We start from the raw sequence: 20775 nt of genomic DNA on the forward strand, positions 1-20775 counted from the left end.
CGCTTCTCGGTTACCAACTAGCTAACGATGTAATGCAACGTTTGTATCATATAAAAGGTAGCAAAATGGTACAGTAAGAGTGGTAAAAAATATTGTGCTTTCATTTTCTTACGGCTAGCATAATTGTAACATATAGAGCTCGTGCGCACACGTGTGGGTATAATTGGGGCGGATTCTGATTGCTGACTACTGGCAACCTACAAGGATGCAGGTAACATGCGGCACGCGTCCAACGTAATCACATTGCTGCGGGATGTAGTTCGTATCTGCCACGTCACTACTTCATCCGTCGACAGACCATTTCGTCGATGCTTTGTATGCATTCACGGAACTCCAGCACCCGCAGCATATCGATAAGCCGATCCATGTTAAGCTGCTGCATCTGCAAAAACAAACCGTACCAATAATGTGCCTTTGCCAGATTTGGTGCCTACAGCAGGCAACCTGGGCACTTACCTCGTAATAACCAAGCAGCATCCGTGCCGGGCTTGGCACCTGCTCCCAAACGGTGAAGAACGCATGAAAATCAAGCAACGAACCCAACGTGCGCCAGCTGTCGTCCTCGTTCAACTGTTTACACAGCTCGTCCATGCACTGGTCATCGAACAGCGTGCTCGCAGCGGATGATTCAGTATGATCAGCGCAGACATCCGACCGTTTAGTCGCTTTGCGCTGTGGTTCAGCTTCCGGTTCGTGTTCCTCCAGCAACCGTGCTATGTGGGCACGGTCGCAGCTAAGGTTGATCGAATCAAGCACGTTGGCTTTGTCTTCCTTCATGGAAGCCACTGTTTCTTCTTCCTCCTCTTCCTTATCTTCTTCGTCATCTTCTTCGTCCTCTTCGTCTTCATCAACATCCTCTTCCGGATCGGGGTTATCATCTGTCGCCTCCTTCCGGGATACTTTTGCAGCCTTTTGCAAACCATCCGGATAGTGGCGCAGCAATTCCCGCACGATCAGCTTGTTGTTTCCCGGCCCGGTATGGCTTTTAGCGTCCGCCAACTGCAATGGGGTATAGCCGGCGTTGTTCTGCTCGTCGCCCAGCTCATGTTTTACATGTTCCAGTATGTAGTTTACGATATCGAGCGCATCCTACCGAAATGAATAAAGAAGAATAAATAAATACCGAAGATATGCGGCAGAAAAAAAACATTTCTCTCATCACGACCTACATTGTCCACTGCAATGTGTAAGATGTTATTGCCGTGCTTCAGGTCCTTCTCACACACCGAGGCACCAGCGTCGATCAAGATGCGCGTAATTTTCAGATTTCGAGCATACACGGCAGCTTGCACCGGTGTGTAACCGTCGTCATTTGTACAATCCAGCCGAGAATCTCCGGGTTTTCCGCGGCGCAACAGCAACCGCACCATATCTGGCACATTCTCCACCACCGCCCGGTGCAGCGCCGTATTGCCACGGTAATCACAAAAGTTAAGCTTGGCGCCGGCGTTTAGCAACGCCTCCACGATCGGTCCGTTGCCGGTGGAAACCGCTAGATGCAGGGCCGTTTCGTTGCGATCATTCGGCAGGTCCAACAATTCGTCCGCGAGCCGCAACTCACCCAACAGTTCGATCAACTTGCACGCAACCGTCGTATCATTGCGCTGGACGGCCGCGTGCAAACAGCTGTAGAATAAAAAAAACAGATACAGAGAACAAACGAACCAATGTTTAATGGATGCTGCTTGTCTAGTTACAGCGAACGTTAAAACAGGAATTCTAACAATTGCACGATGTTGTACCATGCGTCGGAGGGGGGGAGGGAGAGGGAGGGGAGGGGTTTGCATGAGAAGGGCGAGCGGAATCACATGTCTCAAGAGGAAGGCACGTCTAAAGGAAGGCATAAATCTCATCGTCAATAATTATACAGCATATCATTAGCTTCGTACCGACAAGCAGCAAGCGATCCAGTTCCGGAGGTTCGGACAATTTTCCCAACCCGGGACTGTGCATCGCTACAGGCCGTCATGGAAATCTTGAAATTCCAGTCCAGCACACCTCAACTGTCTGAAGGCAGCTCATTGGAAAGCCCAAACATGTCGGGATGTTTGTAAATAATAGAAAATACCCAAGGACACACACCTTCCGGTTGCCGTTTCCAACAAAACCCATCATATCGCAGGTATACTGCGGATATTCTAGAGTACTCTACTACTACTGTTAATTCTATTTCTCATTCGGAATTCCAACTGAGCACCACAGTTCCAACCGTTTTGGCCAAATACAAACACACAGCTTTACACACAACAACCTTTTCAAAACGAATAATTTATTTACATTTATAAAAGCTGCATAAGCTGAGCAGTGGCGGGTGACGTAGCGCAGGGTACGCTGTTTAGTCACCACCCATGCTCCTCATAATGGCTACTCCACGGCTGAGGTTCGAACCTAAACCACACCACACACACACACGCACAGTGAAAGAGAATGTGGAGAGGAGAAAGAGAGAGAGAGGAAATGCCCCGATTAGGCCGCGGGTCGATCGTGCAAAAGGAGGATGTCCTGAACGAGCGATAGGGAAGGATACGGAATGTGTGGAATTGTGGATGCACAACTTACTTGAGCTGCTGCTGGTTAGCGGCGGTCCAGTGGGAAGCCAGCAGCTGCCGTGACCGGTTAACGTCGCCAGCAAACAGTTTAATCAGCGCCAGCAGCTTGCGCAACATCTCACCCTGTCGGGCATCGTCGCCAGATGCGACCAGATCGGCAATTGCCCGACCCAGTACGCTCTCCGTGTCACCGACCGTTTCCGCGTCCGTTTCCAGCTTCACCAAATCCTGCTGGTTGCCAATCTCCTGGATAAGCTTGTTGAATTCTGAAGCGATAACAGCAACAACCAACGGGTAAGCGAATGGTGCGCGAATGAGTGTGTCATCTGACGGTGCTTACCTTCCGAGTTACAGGGGAAATCGCTCGAATCAAACGCTACGTCCGACGCGATCGTGGTTGGAATGTTTAGTATCTCCTGGATGATGCTCGCCTTCGTCAGCTCCTTGCTGATTGTGGTCGTCGAACCGATTCCACTCATAATGTCCTGATGATGTGAACTCTGATGTCCCGTGGTCGTCGTGGTGATTGCCGTCGTTGACGATGGTTCATGACCCTCCGGAATGGTACCGTCATGGTTGGCCAACATTGGGAAGGGTTGATGCAAGGGTGGCAAACGGGTGGTCGAGCTAGGTCCACTTCCACCACCACCACCACCACCTCCAGCCGGACCGACCGATCCATTCGGATCGTTCGGGATAACTGTCGGAATTTCGGACGATATGTTACCGGAGCTGATGCGAAGTCGCTTGCGGGATCCGCTGCCACTGCTACCGGGCACCATCATACCGGGTCGAGGTTTGTACTTAAACAGCACCGATTCGCTCTGGCATCGGTCGCGCGGCCGGAACAGCTGCATGTGCACCTCGACCGGTTCCGTAATGTCCTTGTTGCGGTACGGTGGCGTTTTGAAAGCGATCGCGTACTGATGGTGTACGTCCGCTTCCGAAAAAATGGCCTTTTCCTCCCACACCTCCCGATCGTACTCGTCCAGCTCGTAAAACCGAATCTGTATGTTGTCTATACGGGAGGATAACAAACGTCGTTTAGAACCAAAACTCAAGCGCAGCAATCGCAATCGCAACTTACTTTTGCAAACCTTCTCGACAAACATAAACACTTCTTCGCCTCCATCCACACCACTAACCGTGGTGCTCAGCCGGCAAATCTTCAGCTCCCCGGTGAGGGCACTTTCTGAGAAAAAATACAAGAGCACACACGTAAGGCCCGATTGGAACATTCGCCCAAGCCCCAACCATCCCCAAAAACACCAACACTCACTCATATTGTTGATAGCGTTGGAGTAGACTGGGTCGCAAAGCGGCACCCAGCTCCCGGTGCCCGGTTCAACGCGATACGCCTGGAAACAGAGGCACACCTGGTTCAGGTTCATCGTGCGCGCCATCGTAGTGGCGTCCTTCTGCATCTGCTGCTCTTCCCGCTCGGTCGGCTCACGGTTCAGCTCGCAGAGCCGATGCTTGCGCAGCTTCTTGTACAACTCTTCGGCGATAAATTTCTTCGCCGTGTGAATGATGCCCATCCCCTGGAAGGTGGCCACATAGTTCCCGGCACCACTGCCGCCCCCATCGGTGGAATCACCCGGCGGTCCGCCAACGTCCAGCTCGTGTGGATCGATCAGGTCCAGCTCGCCGGACTTAATCACGAGATGGTGCGAATGGGGCGCGCGCCTTTGCGGATCGACCTGGTACAGCGAGCAGCGCACCTTTGCCTCCCCCTTGTAGCCACGCAGCTCCACCGTGGGGAACGTTTTTTTCGCCTTCTCCGTGCGGCTCCCCATCAGCGAACCGTGCGTCCCGTGCATCTCCGATTGGTACCGGAAGCGAAACTTGTCCACCGGCTGCTCCAATATCACTAGATGCGGTTCACTGTAGTCCGGTTCCGGTGGTGCAAATGCTGAAACAAACGTGACACCGTACCGTTGATCACCGAGTTGTTCACACTTTAAGCACACTGCCGCTTCTTACCTTCGTTGGATGAGGTCGTGTAGGTGAAGCTGGACGGCAACTGTTCCTGGTCCAGGTTCAGCAGCTGGGGAGCGTAATAGTGCTGCTGTTGCAGTTGATGCTGCTGCTGCTGCTGCTGCTGTTGGTGCTGATGCTGGGGCTGGTGATGTTGCTGTTGATAGCCCATACCGGGATAGTTCATCGAGCCGGCACTGTTGGAAAGGTTCAGGTTTTGCAGCGTGTAGGAAGCACTGTGATCGCTCGCACTAGACTGCGGGGACATATTGCTGGCACGGCTGTTGGGCGATGCTACCGAAGACGGCGACGATGGCGATGCAGACGATGACGATGGCGAAAGCGCACTGGCATAGGATCGGCCCGTACCGAGCGTATAATGGTGCGACTCTCCAGCACTGACCACTGTTCCTGCTGCCGTCGACGGTGTGTCCATCGACAGGATGGTGTACTGGTTGGCCGAACCGCCCAGCAGCTGCTGTTGCTCTGGAAATATACGCGAAAAATTGGACAACACATCAAGCGGTGCGAAAACCAATGAATCACGATCCGGCTCTTTAAGACACGCTAAACACCGGCGATGACTGTGGCAACAAACGGCGACTTCTTTGCGCCGACCCGAACACAACACACACTCCCACTCCCGCGGAGGAGTGTTGTCTGGAAAATCCGCAAAGTGCCCTTCTCCGGTTCCGATTCTTGCTGTGCGTTAGGACGGAACTCCCCCCCCCCCCCCCCCGCGCCCTCTCCCCCTATCCCTCCACCACAAATGATGGAAGCATGTGAGGAGGCTTGCACGATTAGCCGGTACCTGTTTGCAGTGGATATGGAACGTCCGAATGATGTGGTTGCTGCTGCTGGAGGTGTTGTAAAAGTACATCCAACGCGATAGAACAGTGATCTAGCGACATAATACCAACACCTCGGCGACGGTCGTGCTACTGCTGCTGCATCCTAACCGTATCGGCGCCAACACGCAACTGAATGATCGCCGGTACCGGACGAGTGTCTCGTACCTTACCGCCGCGGGCACGCGATCAAGTTTGATTCTCGATGACTGGCGGGGAAGGGGGAGGGGGTGGGGGTTGCGAGCGACGTCCAGAGTTTGACGGGAGGCATATAAAATGTACATGGAAGCAAGCCCGCCAGAAAGAGAGAGAGAGAGAAACAGTTGCCGATTCGACCCATTAACAGCGCCAAAGGTTCTGTCCGGCCAAAAAGGGGGCTTATGTCAACAGAAAAGGAAACAGATAAGACCGCTATCGATTTGCGACCTGATAGCTGGCTGATACGGTCCAACCATCCCTTTTTTCTTTCCCCCTTTTGGATCATGCCGTTGAAAAGGTCCCTCCTCAGCCGGATCTTGCTTCGTTCCATTCATTCATTCATACCAAATCGATATCTGTGCGAGGCGTGAACAAGTATTTCAGTCAATACGTTCGCGATAACAGCCGGTTTTGCGTTCGATACGTGCCTCCTTTTCGTGCCCCTTTTATTTGACGCTTAAAAGGGGTGGTTGGCTTGGAGTACGGCTCAACATCAACGTCATCGATACCGGGTGTGACACCGTAAGAACCGGGATTACACTCGACGTCAGAGTGTTCGCCTTTCCTCTTCGATTCCATCCCGGATCACCGCAGTGTTGGCTGACTTTATGACGTAACCGGGATTCCACAAATAGTGCTGGGGCCGAAATAGCCTGCGGCCGTACCACCGAAATAGCCTGCTAAAAGGACGTTCTATATTTAGCGAAACTGAGAAAACACTGAGCTTACCGGAAGGCGAATGGGCTCGCAGATGACTCACAGTGTCTTCCCCGGTAACTTTGTAAGGTACTTCACGCATCGCTGAGCGACATGCGAGAAAGCGAACCCATTCACATCGGAAGCATATCGTTTGATCCGTGTGTGTAATTGAATGAAGTGGGGGAACACATGGCATGGTGGAGGAACAACATAAGATAAATCCTTGCGCATCATCGTACATGACGTCAAGCCACGGACATCACGTTGGTTCGAAGAATAATTTGATCAAACCGGGCCAATATCACACGCGAAACGTTTGTAAACCATCTTCCGTTAAGCGAGGTTTTGAAAGAAAACAAGGTACCCCAAAATTAACGTCATTTGCGCAGATCCTTCCAATATCCAGCAGAACCGGTTACGGTGACCCAGCCCCGGTACGGGACGGCGGGATCTTGTTTTACATACGGCCATGAAAGACCATCGCCGAAACAATAAAACGCTCGTGATCGTATGCGGAATGACGTCGAGGGGCTTCAACATCGGGGCAACGGGCGTAGGGGGCCGCGTGTGTGCGTACTATTTGAAAATAAAACTTTCAAAAACCAATCTCCACCGGAAAAAGGACCCACAGCGGGATAGCCCGTAATCAGTGAAACGATTAGAGTGGCACAATGAAGCCCCCCGATAGCCTCGTGTGACCTTTAGCTGGCTTATAGCCGCTTTAAACATAACAAAATTAGCCACTTTGGCCAGCAACGTTGGTTTAATGTTGATTATTTGCTTGAAATCGACAAACGATCCAGTTTGTATTTCTAGCAATTGTTCTTGAAATCTTCTGCTGAACACCATTCAGACATAAAGGTATTTAAGGCAGTAAGATGGGTGGAATCTGCCACTGGTTTGGTTCGGATTGACGCAGATCAAGACCGTGTCCTACCGACTCCGCCAGATAGTACAGCTTTGGCATTTCATTGGCGTCATTCTGGATACTTTCTTACAGAAACCTGCCCCGTGACGTAAATTAGGACTTCACACTTAACCAGTTAATCGGACCATCAATATGGAGATTATGCAAAATAAATGTATTGTTGTGATCTTATAAAAAAAATATATTTAAATGTATATTTTTTCATGGTGATGTTTTGCATTGAAAGAAATTATTGTAACGATTATGGATGTGTACCGTAATCCAAATTGTTGTACAGCAGTTTCCCTATTTACACGATACGATTACACGACGCGAATCTCCAAATTTTGACAGTTTGTATGTGGAATTTAATTTTTTTTTGCAAAATTTTCAAATTTTCCTGAATAACACGTTACATTTTGTTATTAAAAAGAAACTACTTTTGGTAAAATTTTGCTCTAATTGTCGAAATAAACGTATAAATATCAACTATTAATGTGTTTCTTTGCGTGAAAAGAAGTATTCTATCCCGGAATACTACAAATAAACGATATTATAAAGTATTATTCACATATCTCTGGAAAAAATTGTATACCAAAATTGCAGTGACAATAAAACATTAAATAATTATTACAACCACTGGCTTATAAACCAAAAAAAAATCATAATAATGATACTTTTTAATGTACATTGCATAGCAACTAATTGCTATTTTCTTACAAAAAGAAAAGCGAACATCGTAATATAAATTCCCAAATCTCTGCTTTAAATCTTCTCCTCTTTGCGCCATTTTTACACTAAACAACGCATGACTCAACCGGTGTGTATTTTCCCCACCATTAGAAAGATGAAGCGCACGTGCTTGCGAGCAGTGAAACAACAAAAAAAGTAAACAAAATAAAAGATTATAAGCAATTATTTCCCCGCTAATTTGACACACATGAGAGTGAAATTGAACGCAGTTTATCACATTGAACGCTTTTTGGCTATAATAAAACCAATCTATAACTACCTTGTCGTTACCTTTCGCGCCTAAATTGCCAACCAGTAGTTGATAAACGACACACTTACGATAAACCGCGTAAACAATGGTGCAGATTAACTACAACCGCACCGTATGACAACCGGCACACGACACACACAGCCTAGTATCTTCGTGTTGACGTGAAGGTGTCCATACCTCCGGCGGATCGCAACGACAAAAGCAAATGAACAACCGGTTCGACACTGACAACGATGACGACATTCTTTGCCAGCTCCCACGGTCCCCCATCATCACCAAAAAAATTGTCCCACTCTGCCAAAAGCCTGTGGCGCGTAACGATAAGCGTGCTTAGGAACGATCTGAAGAGGACATTCCACTATGGAACGGGTGGTTGGGTAGTTTGGACAACATGGAGTAAATGTATTAGTAAGAATCGATTTTAGTCAATTTTAGTTAAGTAAGTCACAAATCAATGAGATATTTTGTGAAATACAGTCAAATATTGTCTATATTCCACCAATGAGGAACACAAACAGGTTTGCCTTTCAACCTCATTGAGATTCTGATGTACAAAATACCTTTCAAGACTGAGTCAAGAGGGCTTCGTAAGCCCCTATCGCTTCGTCTCGTATTCCAGAGTACTATTTCGAGATTTAAATAAAGTTTTCTTTTGAATTTTTTAAGTGGTTGAATTGCTCAATGTCACCCAGGATTATGATAGATAACAATAACAGAATGCAATAGCGATATGGGCACTATATCTGGGGTCATATTGGACCGACCAAACAGTGTAGTTGGTAGTGAATGGCTTCAAATCTCTTTTAAAAAAAACCCCCCAAGAATACCTCACTCCATTAAGTTACTCAATTACTCACATCACAGATAACCAATCACTGAAGGGAGTCCATAATCGGTGATGATTATTGTGAGGTCAAAGAAGAAGAAAGGCATACATTCACAAAAAATTGACGATGGTTCCTTCCTAATTATTCATGCCCACCAAGTACTCTCTGTCTAAGTGGATGGTGTAAAAATTTTATCAGCTTAGGTCCTTTTGTGATACTTAAATGACAAGCGCACCAAAGTTTGATTAACTGAATTCACAGGATATGCATCTGAATCTTTAATACAAAGATTGATGAATCATCCAAGAATTTCAAGATTTTCAAGGAGTTTCCTCGTAATCCTCAAAGATCCATGAATAATCCAAGATCCACCACTGCTCTCAGGATTCATGAATCGTTTCCTGATTTGGATGACTTCTCACTAAAGATTCATATGTAATGACTCTTTTCATGACTCTCTACATATTCGTTAAGCGCAATACTGATATTTACTCGTGCTAAGCCTAGCATCTTCAGATGACAGAGTCTCGCAGAGATGTTGCCATCACAGCCGGGATTGCTATAACTTCACTTGTTTTATAGAATCTCAGCATCATCCGTGGTGAAAGATGTCCAAATTGAAGAAATTTCCAATATTCCGACCAGAAGACTTTCGCAAACCTCTGCGCGAATTTTCAATGCTGTCTTATGAAATAAGTGTAGAAGTTTTAGACGACTTCTTAGCTGCGATCACCATGGATTGCTGCTGGACGCTTTAGCAAGTATCGGTTTACTAGAAAACCCGGGCGTCCATTTGAGTTCATTTGAGTCATCCCGATAGCATTTCTTTGAAAAAAGCGATCTATTCTAAAAGGCGTGATCATCGCTGGATGAGACACACTGTAGCTCCATGATTAATGCGTTCTTAATATGATCGACGTAAGCAGATAGTTATATATGAAATTCATCATTGATTTGTTTGTGTAGACAGCCAACATTGTAATTTGTTATTTACAATAGCACCTACGTACTGAAATTGCAACGAACCTAGCTCTATCCGCTACACAGATAAAGTTATGTCCAAGCTACTGCACTGATCGAGCCCACTATGTCCGCAGTCGTCGAAGATGCATCACACACTAAGTCAATCGTAGCAATCGCCGGCCCGTACTGTGGAGCACGATCGCGGAGGCTGGACAAGCAGCGTTGGGGGGCAAAGAGTTTGGGAATTCCCCATTCCAAAAACAAGATCGCTTCTCGTGACGCCCGCAAACGTGCCGAACTGGGTGCGTGCGTGTGTGAGTGTGTGATGTGGTGAGACCACCACTACTTGGGCTGGGGCTTTCCCAGCAGCGATCGCACGTACCGGTTTATTCCCCACCACCCGGCGGCAATTGCACACACATGCGGAGAGCACGAACCCGCGCGTGCATTGGTGGCCAGTTTCGCATACATAATGACAAGCCAATCATACCCCTACTGCCCGCCTGCGGTCCGATTGTAACGATCGGGCCCGGGGGGGAGGGAGGGATGCCTATTTCGTATGCGGCGAATGATTGAGGGTGATAATAAAATAGGCAACAAAGACACTCGATCGCGCTTGATCGTGGTGTTCACAACCACGATGTGGCTTACACGTCATTCCTTCTGGTGATGGAGCTGTGATTCATACCATCCGCGGGAGTGCTGGACATTCACACACAAAAAAAAACAAGCCACAAAAAACTCCAGTAGAATGGCACGGCATCTTCAACAAGGTCATTACCGGAACAAACTTTACGATGTTTCACTTTTCAACTCCTATCACGTACGAACGTCAAACACACACACAGAGGGAGAGCGACGGTGTATTCAACGCGTACTGCGACCGGTGCTATGGTTACTATCCGTACTACTACCATCACTTACCGTACATCTCATGGCGATAGCTGTCCAAATTCAGCAGCGTCGACATTGTGGACCCACCGTTGTGTGTATCCGGTCGCACACGGGGAAGAGTACAAATAAACAAAAGACTTCGCGGCAACGGTGCACTAACCTCAACCACTAATAACACGCGGGATTATAACGCACACAACCCTTAAAGTCACTGATGCAGCAGAGGATTCACTATTCAGAGCGCTAGAATTAGAACGAAAAGTTGAAGAGAAACACACACACAAACACTATGCACTTTAGATAAAGAATTGAACTATTTACACTGTCGCTTTGCTGTTTGCTGCTTTATTTGCTGATAAAACATTCGTCTACGGCTGCAACAGGTGCAAACGAACAGCGAAACTGCATCGCAAACCGATACGCCGGAACATCCATTTCACTTCAAGGCCAGCCCGCCAGTTTGTTTACACTTGTTCGAGAACTTCGCTTCTAACCATTCCTGAGTTGCTGTTGGAGTTGGAGAACTGTATAAACGCATATTTTTACAACACAATGCCGGAAATCCATCCACACCGCCAACTGTCACCATGCGCTTGTGGTGGGTGGTGGTTGTGCCCAGCCCTCCTTATCGGAGCACAAACCGTGGTAATATCTCCGGAACACACAAATCAAACAGCGCACACAACGCGTGCACCGCAGACGCCACACAATTAATTGCGCTTTTTAACCACCACCAATCGGCCGGCAATCAACACACACCGTACACCGCAACAATGTTTGCCAACATACGGAGATGGGTCGCACCACACTCGATGCTTTCGCTCTGGCACAGGTTCGATGAGACACTGTCGCAGTTCGCGGTACTGGTGAGACGCAATAGCACCGTGTAACCGTTGTGCACCGGCCGTACGTGTTTGGGTACGCAACCGCTTCGCGAGGCTCACATTAGTAAACTGTGCGCTGCGTTTCACACGGGCAACCGCACCAGTGCGCGTGGTTGCTTTGCGTTTGCTTCACCATATGGGTGTGCGCGTCGGTGTGAGTGCAGGGAGATAAACCACCAACCCGACCTACAGCTGGGCAGCATCCGTTATGCACGGTTCGCAACACACAACATCGAACACCCGCGGAAGGAATACGGCAGCGTTTGGTGCAGTGCGGCGCTACTTACACCCAAAAAAAAATCGGGAACAAAACCAAACCAACCCGGGCGAAAGAAAGATACTGAATGCGTGTTACCACAATAACGATTGAGCGGAAACAAAGGAGCAACAATGTTCTGGACATGGTTTGGGGTGGGAGAATGAATGGTGCTTTCGGTGCTCACCTCCCCCCACCCTTAAAAACCGCCCTGTCACAATCCTTTCGTACACCCGAGATATCGCTGGAACTGTCTGACAGGCGGTCACTGTGTTTTGTTCTGTGTGATTCCCCGTTTCCTGGAACGCTTTTGTTGTTTTCGGACGCTTCGCCCAGAGTTTCTCTCTCTGAGAGTGAGAAAGAGATAGCGAGTCCGCGAAGCAACAGGTGAGCGTACGATAAGCAATACGAATGGGTGTGTGTGTGAGTGAGTGAGTGTGAATGGTTTTATAAAATGATATTCTAATCAGCACCCACCAGCAACCGTTCGCGAACGGAGCGTCTCGATCGATGCGTCATACATTTCGTTGCTCCAATCACAAACACCAACGTGCCGATGGGAATGTGGGTAAGATGCAGCAAACTTAAAACTGCAATCGCTGGAAATGCCCATCTAGAACAAAAACCAGTCCGATAGAGGTAGGAACTGTGCACACGTGTACTTACTAAAGGCCGTGATTCCTGTTGTGCTTTTTGTCCCTCCCATTGTGTGGCTCTCAAAAGCAATAAATGAAAAGGTCACGAAACCTCACGATTCTACATCCTCGCGGCACGTGACTGTTGTAAGGAAATACAAACGTTTATCGTTTAAACAAGCGGCTGAAACGGGTAGTTCTCTACCGGTTGAAAGAATTTTGTTCATTGCGCCCTATCGTTGGCTGGTATCAAATCTTGTTGATGGACAATCGTTTCTTTTTTTTTTGCAGTACGAAATGGAACTGCACACAAACGGGTCGGTGTCACATTCATTCGCGACCGGTTACAGTACAAGACAACTCGAGCGCTTATCAAATTTACCGCCATACGGTGCACGATGGCAAAGTCCACAGCCGAGGCTGTGAGAAGGGGTGCCCGATGATAGTGTCGCTACACCTTTTAACAACCTTTTCCATCCGGCATTCCGATGGTTGATGGGTGGTACATGTGCGTTGAAGTGCAGCGCCATATCGTGAACTCATTTTCCGTGAACACATTTTTTTTCGAAACATTCGTAATAAATTATAGCAATTTGTTAAAAAAAAATCAAAATACTTCAGGTGTATTTTAAGTCCTATGCGAATTTATTCGTTTGTATATTCCTCATATGTTCGTCTTTTGTTATTTCAGTTTTGTAATCGTTTCATTTCGGATTCGAATCGATTTCGGTCCAATTCAGGTTTTTTTTCAAATTTTCCGCCAAATAAAGCATTTTAGACTCGTTTCTGTACCTACTTTGCAAAATGGTCATTTGAGAGCTGATATTTACTGACAGTCTCCATGGTTGGGAACCGTAATTACCAACGAATGAGTGTTTGTGCTATCAATATGAACAACGTAATTACATCCAAAAAATGGTCTAATAAACTTTTCATTAGAAATGGCTAATTCACGCTGCCTTGGTAAACAACCTACAGCCACGGTGCAAAGGATGAAACACACACGGAATTACGTCGTTTCATGGGCATTTGTGGTAATAGCGGATCCCCTATAGTTTCAACAATCGGTACATCATTCATCTCGTGCCACTCCACCGTATTGTTGTACATCATATCGATGCGTAAACTGTTTAATACTTTTAAGAGCCGCTTCTTGCGCAACGTAGCATCAGCGGATTTCACCGTCGTCGTCTTCTTCGTTGAACCAGTGCTACTGCTCTGTTTTGGAGTGCCATTATTCGGTTTTGTTAATTTGTTTTCTTTCTTTTTGGACACCCGGCCTTGACTTTTCGCTTGTCCTTTATGGCGCTTTCGTGAACCTTCCTCGGATCCGTGCTGTTTTGCTTTGCTTTGCAATTGTTGACGTTTCCGTGGAGTTTTCCGATGACCCTTGGACTGTCTCGAGGTACTGGTTGTCGATTTGGCAGAATGTTGTGTATCGCATGTTTCTTCGTCCTTTTGTGGCCATTTTATCGAAATCACCTCCTTGTGTACGATTTCTTTCAGGTAAGCTTCGTCTTCAGCAGGATTGATAATGTCTTTCTGCAAGGAAACCATCCCATGAATGTGAAAAGGCCGAGGTGGAATGTTCGACACATTTTCATCTTTTACAGGTGTCCATGAATCGGTATTTTCCTCCAAGATTACTGTAGGTTCTATACAAATTTCGTCCGGAAATACTTCTGCTTTCAGCATCACTGTTTCCGATGCTGTTGCGTCGTTGTCGACGTCGTCGTTTTCGCCGTTGGTCGACGCATTTGGAACCGCGGGCGAGAGTTCACTTAGTTCATACGTTTGCCGCATCTTACTGTCCGATTCGGCGGCGAGTAGTTTAAAACGATAGGCCACGTTTAGCTGTATTATGCACAGCTCGCAGATATGCAATGGTAAACCATCGTTTTCGTGCAGCTAGAAAGTAAACGTCAGCTTGTGTTAGTGAAAGTAAAACCTTATTTGTAAAAGAAGACACAGGCTTACCTCGAGTTGTGTCACGTATTGCAGTTTTTCTTGAATGCGGTTGATCGAAGCGACGGTACACATTTCATCGGGGACAAAGTCTGTACTGAAGATGTTCCACGCACCTTCAGCCAGACAAACACGACATATATATTCTGGCTGCAACATACTCCTCACAAAAACTGTAAAATGTCCAGGTCACACCGGTTGGTCGATAAACGCATATTATGTACTAAACTTACACAATCGACAGTGTTTGTCCAATAAGTTATTCGTATTGATAAATAGGATAATTTATAAAATAGGACGAAAAAGGACAAAATGAAACGCGCATGAAGCGTCGTTTTGTAGCGCTTGTAAACAAACAATTTGACAATCAAGGAAAATTGCGATGGAGCTCGCTCCCGATTACTTTGTTATCAATTCTATGCTCATGTCATGAGCCACACAATACGAACTTAAAATTTAGTTAAAATCTAGAACAATTTCAATTGAATTGTCTCCTTTATCTTTTTTACGCTAAAGATCTGAGCGAATAAAACAAGCTTCGTCAAACAGTTGACTGAATCTTTTGCAACGAGTCAGCTGTTATTTGCTTGAAAATTAAAATGCGTATCGAATTTTCTATCCTCAATGTAACGCACGTTACTGTCGGGGAAGTAACGTTTCTATACGAAAGGTACGTTGTATTGTCTAAAAACGTTGAACGGAATATCAACAAACCCTCTACCTAACAAACCAATAGGGATGTTTCTTGTGTTGTAAAACAAATTTCATTTATACAGTAAAATAACCCTGAAGAAGCGCCACTCGTTACTATCACAAGGCAGATTTTGTAAAGAAACAATAAAATACGAGGTTCCATAAACAAGACGTTTCTTGTCTTCCTATTTGTTCATGTTGCACCAAGTAAATACTTTCATCCCAGTAGGTCACACTTCGGGAAAGTGCTTAAACGCCACGAGAATATGTCAAACGATACAATAATCCTGGCTGCTAGTGAAAGGGGAAGCTGTTGTTTAGTGGCCAAGGCGAAGTAATCATACCCGGTGTCAGAATGTCCGTGCCGCGCTGGATACACTGCAACATATGTCTTCATCTTTTGTCGAGAAAGGAGCGAAAGTTTTACCATCTTTCCTGCCGTCATGTGCTTTGTAGGCAATGCATGGGCAAAACAAGTAAGTAGCACAGTTAGATTTGGGACACACAGATGGATTTGAGTTTGCTGTGTTTGTGCTTAAACATTTAACGCATGTTTTATATTACAGGTCGAGGAACAATATGTCCGGTGTGCAATAAACCGTTGGAACGTTTCACCGAACTTAGTAATCAGGTGAGAAGGTAACCCGATAGTTGATGCGATCGCCGGAAATTAAACCTCCGCAACACTCCTTTCAGATGGACCGCAAAGAAAAGATGTTGTACGATTCCGGCTCGTTGAAATTGCTTAGTGTTGCCTATCAAAGTGTCATTTTCCAGCACAAACAGCGAGAAAACATGATAAGAGGAATTCTGCGCTGTGTATGTGTATGAATGTAGCATCAGAAAAAGCGGTTTAATTACCACCACATTTCCTTTTTGTGTACCTTCTTTACCACGCAGCGTAAAGCAATAATGCAGATGAAGGACATGGAAGACTCATTGCGACAGAAAATAGTGGAAACTCAACGGCGGTACGAAAAGTTTCGCACCTACCGTCGGAATCTGCAGGAAACGCTCCGCCAAATGTCACCCCGTTACGGAAATGGTCCATTGATGGGCACAAACGGACGGGCTGCTGTGCCGCAGATAACAGATTATCCGTCAGCACTACCTAATCGCGATGGCGATCCGGACAGTCGCCGATACGATCGAAGGCGACCAACTTCCACGGTATCTTCGAATGTGGTTAGCTTTGAAACACCTTCCCTTACGAAGCGATCAACTTTGACGATACCTTCGAATGTGGTTAGCTTTGATACACCTTCGCTCACGAAGCGTTCAACTTCGACGGTATCATCGAACGTGGTTAGCTTTGATACACCTTCGCTCACGAACCGACCATTGCACAATGCTACTTTTGATACTTCTTCGCTCACAAACCGGCCATCATCAGTTATGGATAGTAGTTTTACACGGCAACACGTAACCATGGTGAGAGTGATGATATGATGCAAACTGTACTATCTGCTATAATATTTCGACTCTTTTAGATACACGCACAACGCAGTAATACTGACCACTTTAGGGAAGTAGGTGGTAAAATCGGAGGAACTAATATGAACGCGTTTGCGAATGATTCGGGTATTTCCGGCATGCAAACACCTTCATCTAACTTTAGTTTCGGTGGTAGCTCTCGAATAGCTGAACATCGACATCAGCAGCACACTCCATCAACGCCAGCAAGATATCATACCGGGGGTGCGTCCTATCTGCACGATCAAATGCTGTCGTCCAGCAAACCACGGTATTGAAGTATATTTCTCACACGAACGGTGTTTGTTGTATGTTCCGTACTCTGTATATAGTCTTAAACTTTCACTGCGTTTATTATAATGTTATGTTCAGTGTTTTTTGTCGGAAAATATTATGCGCCCTCATCATATACTTCCTCCCGGTCTCTATCTATCTTCTTCAGTTGTTCATAATACCCTCACTAATGCTTTCTACTTTGGTGCAAAAACCATTGGTTACGGCAACTTAGCTCGATAGAACTTCCATATAGTTCCAGTAGTGGCCCCTTGGAGCCGTTAACCGGGAAGGTAGTAAGGGCCTCTTATTTAAAAATGGTACAGGTTGATGGAAGGGATTCCTTCATCTCTTACCATCCGGTAAATTCTCCGTCGTCGCACAAAAACTTGTTTGCAAATTACCAGTGCTTTTAATTTCCGATGGCAAGAGATCCTCGACGGGTGCAGCATACATCCCTAGGTGCATACAAGTTCTGGTACGTGAAACTTGAAAATGATGATTAATGCGAAAGCAAAACAGATATATAATGTAATAGATCGACTAAGGAGAATTAATGTAACGTCTTGCACTAGCGATCGTTCTCATGAGTTTGATAGTATGCGATACTGATGGGCAATGTGGTAGAAGATCAACAAAGATAACATGCGAAAGCGAGCCAACTATATGCACGCTGCAGGAGAATCAATGTCACCTCCTAGAAAGATGCTCTCCTGGTATCAGAAATCGGAAAACGGCCAGTTTGTATGGAATTTCGCATCCAGCGACGGGGAGTTTGAGAGAGATGAACGATTTCGTCCTTCTCACTTGCACTAGCGATCGTTCTCATGAGTTTGATAATATGCGATAGGGATGGGCAATTTGGTAGAAGATGAACAATGATAACATGCGAAAGCGGGCCAGCTATATGCACGCTGCAGGAGAATCAATGTCACCTCCTAGAAAGACGCTCTCCTGGTATCAGAAATCGGAAAACGGCAAGTTTGTATGGAATTTCGCATCCAGCGACGGGGAGTTTGAGAGAGATGAACGATTTCGTCCTTCTCACCTGCACTAGCGATCGTTCTCATGAGTTTGATAGTATGCGATAGGGATGGGCAATTTGGTAGAAGATGAACAATGATAACATGCGAAAGCGGCCCAGCTATATGCACGCTGCAGGAGAATCAATGTCACCTCCTAGAAAGATGCTCTCCTGGTATTAAAAATCGGAAAACGACCAGTTTGTTGGAATTTCGCATCCAGCGACGGGGAGTTTGAGAGAGATGAACGATTTCTTCCTTCTCACTTGCACTAGCGATCGTTCTCATGAGATTGATAGTATGCGACAGGGATGGGCAATGTGGTAGAAGATCAACAATGATAACATGCGAGAGCGGGCCAGCTATATGCACGCTGCAGGAGAATCAATGTCACCTCCTAGAAAGATGCTCTCCTGGTATCAGAAATCGGAAAACGGCAATTTTGTATGGAATTTCGTATCCAGCGACGGGGAGTTTGAGAGAGATGAACGATTTCGTCCTTCTCACTTGCACTAGCGATCGTTCTCATGAGATTGATAGTATGCGATACTGATGGGCAATGTGGTAGAAGATGAACAATGATAACATGCGAAAGCGGGCCAGCTATATGCACGCTGCAGGAGAATCAATGTCACCTCCTAGAAAGATGCTCTCCTGGTATTAAAAATCGGAAAACGACCAGTTTGTTGGAATTTCGCATCCAGCGACGGGGAGTTTGAGAGAGATGAACGATTTCTTCCTTCTCACTTGCACTAGCGATCGTTCTCATGAGATTGATAGTATGCGATACTGATGGGCAATGTGGTATGCGATAGTGATGGACAATGTGGTAGAAGATGAACAATGATAACATGCGAAAGCGGGTCAGCTATATGCACGCTGCAGGAGAATCAATGTCACCTCCTAGAAAGATGCTCTCCTGGTATTAGAAATCGGAAAACGGCAAGTTTGTATGGAATTTCGCATCCAGCGACGGGGAGTTTGAGAGAGATGAACGATTTCGTCCTTCTCACTTGCACTAGCGAACGTTCTCATGAGTTTGATAGTATGCGATAGGGATGGGCAATTTGGTAGAAGATCAACAATGATAACATGCGAAAGCGGGCCAGCTATATGCACGCTATCTCCTGGTATCAGAAATCGGAAAACGGCAAGTTTGTATGGAATTTCGTATCCAGCGACGGGGAGTTTGAGAGAGATGAACGATTTCGTCCTTCTCACTTGCACTAGCGATCGTTCTCATGAGATTGATAGTATGCGATAGTGATGGGCAATGTGGTAGAAGATGAACAATGATAACATGCGAAAGCGGGCCAGCTATATGCACGCTGCAGGAGAATCAATGTCACCTCCTAGAAAGATGCTCTCCTGGTATTAAAAATCGGAAAACGACCAGTTTGTTGGAATTTCGCATCCAGCGACGGGGAGTTTGAGAGAGATGAACGATTTCGTCTTTCTCACTTGCACTAGCGATCGTTCTCATGAGATTGATAGTATGCGATAGTGATGGGCAATGTGGTAGAAGATGAACAATGATAACATGCGAAAGCGGGCCAGCTATATGCACGCTGCAGGAGAATCAATGTCACCTCCTAGAAAGATGCTCTCCTGGTATTAAAAATCGGAAAACGACCAGTTTGTTGGAATTTCGCATCCAGCGACGGGGAGTTTGAGAGAGATGAACGATTTCTTCCTTCTCACTTGCACTAGCGATCGTTCTCATGAGATTGATAGTATGCGACAGTGATGGGCAATGTGGTAGAAGATCAACAATGATAACATGCGAGAGCGGGCCAGCTATATGCACGCTGCAGGAGAATCAATGTCACCTCCTAGAAAGATGCTCTCCTGGTATTAAAAATCGGAAAACGACCAGTTTGTTGGAATTTCGCATCCGGCGACGGGGAGTTTGAGAGAGATGAACGATTTCTTCCTTCTCACTTGCACTAGCGATCGTATGCGATAGGGATGGGCAATATGGTAGCAGATCTGCTATCAGCTATTGGGCGGAATCCTGCATTAGGTGAAGATCTCGAAGCGGTCGTAGCACCGGTATTTGTTTGCTCTTTCGGACACAATAACGCCAATAGAATTACGCTTGGTTCTTGTTTTACATCTCTTTCATTATCTGGTTTTTTGTTGTTTTAATCACATCGCGCTTCATATCGTTTACAGCAGTCCATCATTTCGCTTCTCTAGGTGTAATTATAATATGCTTGTAATTCTTTCTCTTCCATTTATCATCAACTACCGCGATTCGCTTTCCGCCTGAGTCTGCGCTACTAGAATTTTATTGTTGGAAAGATATAACAGAAACGCCGGTTTCTATGTGGTAAGATATTATTTAACAATCCTAACCTCGCCCTCTCCCCTTTCTGTCTCCCTCTCCCTCGATCGACTGCTGGCAGCCGTTTCATGATCATGTATTGTATTTCTTGCATTGTTTGTATCCTGCGGCCACCCCTTTTTATTGCCGCAAACTAAAAGAAAAAAACACAAATAGGGACAACAAACGGTGGCTTGTAAACAAAATGAACGTCTTTCTCCACTAATTTATCTAGCAGTTCTTGAGTTAGAATGGATTATGCTAAATTAGACAGGTGACACAATGAACCCCCCCCCCCCCTCCCCTCCCAAATCACACACACACACGCGCACACGTACATGTGCGCTGGGTGCAGTTATAGTATTAGTAGTTGCAAGAGGACA

At 46.3% G+C, this 20775-nt stretch overlaps 3 protein-coding genes across 3 annotated transcripts; 1 reads left to right on the forward strand and 2 right to left on the reverse strand.

The window, feature by feature from the left end:
- Positions 1-277: 277 nt before the first annotated feature.
- Positions 278-10941, reverse strand: LOC128712119 (nuclear factor NF-kappa-B p110 subunit). The gene is made up of 9 exons (XM_053807014.1): positions 10896-10941; positions 4533-5012; positions 3829-4461; positions 3637-3741; positions 2890-3567; positions 2560-2815; positions 1170-1626; positions 457-1089; positions 278-382 (listed from the first exon to the last, which is right to left on the reverse strand). The coding sequence occupies exons 1-9, from the start codon at positions 10939-10941 to the stop codon at positions 278-280; spliced, it is 3393 nt and encodes a 1130-aa protein (XP_053662989.1).
- A 2671-nt stretch (positions 10942-13612) lies between these two features.
- LOC128712902 (uncharacterized) lies at positions 13613-14764 on the reverse strand. Its single transcript, XM_053807768.1, has 2 exons — positions 14618-14764; positions 13613-14548 (listed from the first exon to the last, which is right to left on the reverse strand). Exons 1-2 carry the CDS (start codon positions 14762-14764, stop codon positions 13613-13615), a joined length of 1083 nt encoding a protein of 360 aa, XP_053663743.1.
- An 889-nt stretch (positions 14765-15653) lies between these two features.
- Positions 15654-17049, forward strand: LOC128715126 (RING finger protein narya-like). The gene is made up of 6 exons (XM_053810007.1): positions 15654-15774; positions 15865-15929; positions 15995-16117; positions 16199-16470; positions 16618-16729; positions 16789-17049. Exons 1-6 carry the CDS (start codon positions 15654-15656, stop codon positions 17047-17049), a joined length of 954 nt encoding a protein of 317 aa, XP_053665982.1.
- The last annotated feature ends 3726 nt before the right edge of the window (positions 17050-20775 follow it).

The sequence above is a fragment of the Anopheles marshallii genome, chromosome 3 (assembly GCF_943734725.1).
Source record: "Anopheles marshallii chromosome 3, idAnoMarsDA_429_01, whole genome shotgun sequence".
In the NCBI taxonomy this organism is placed as follows: domain Eukaryota; kingdom Metazoa; phylum Arthropoda; class Insecta; order Diptera; family Culicidae; genus Anopheles; species Anopheles marshallii.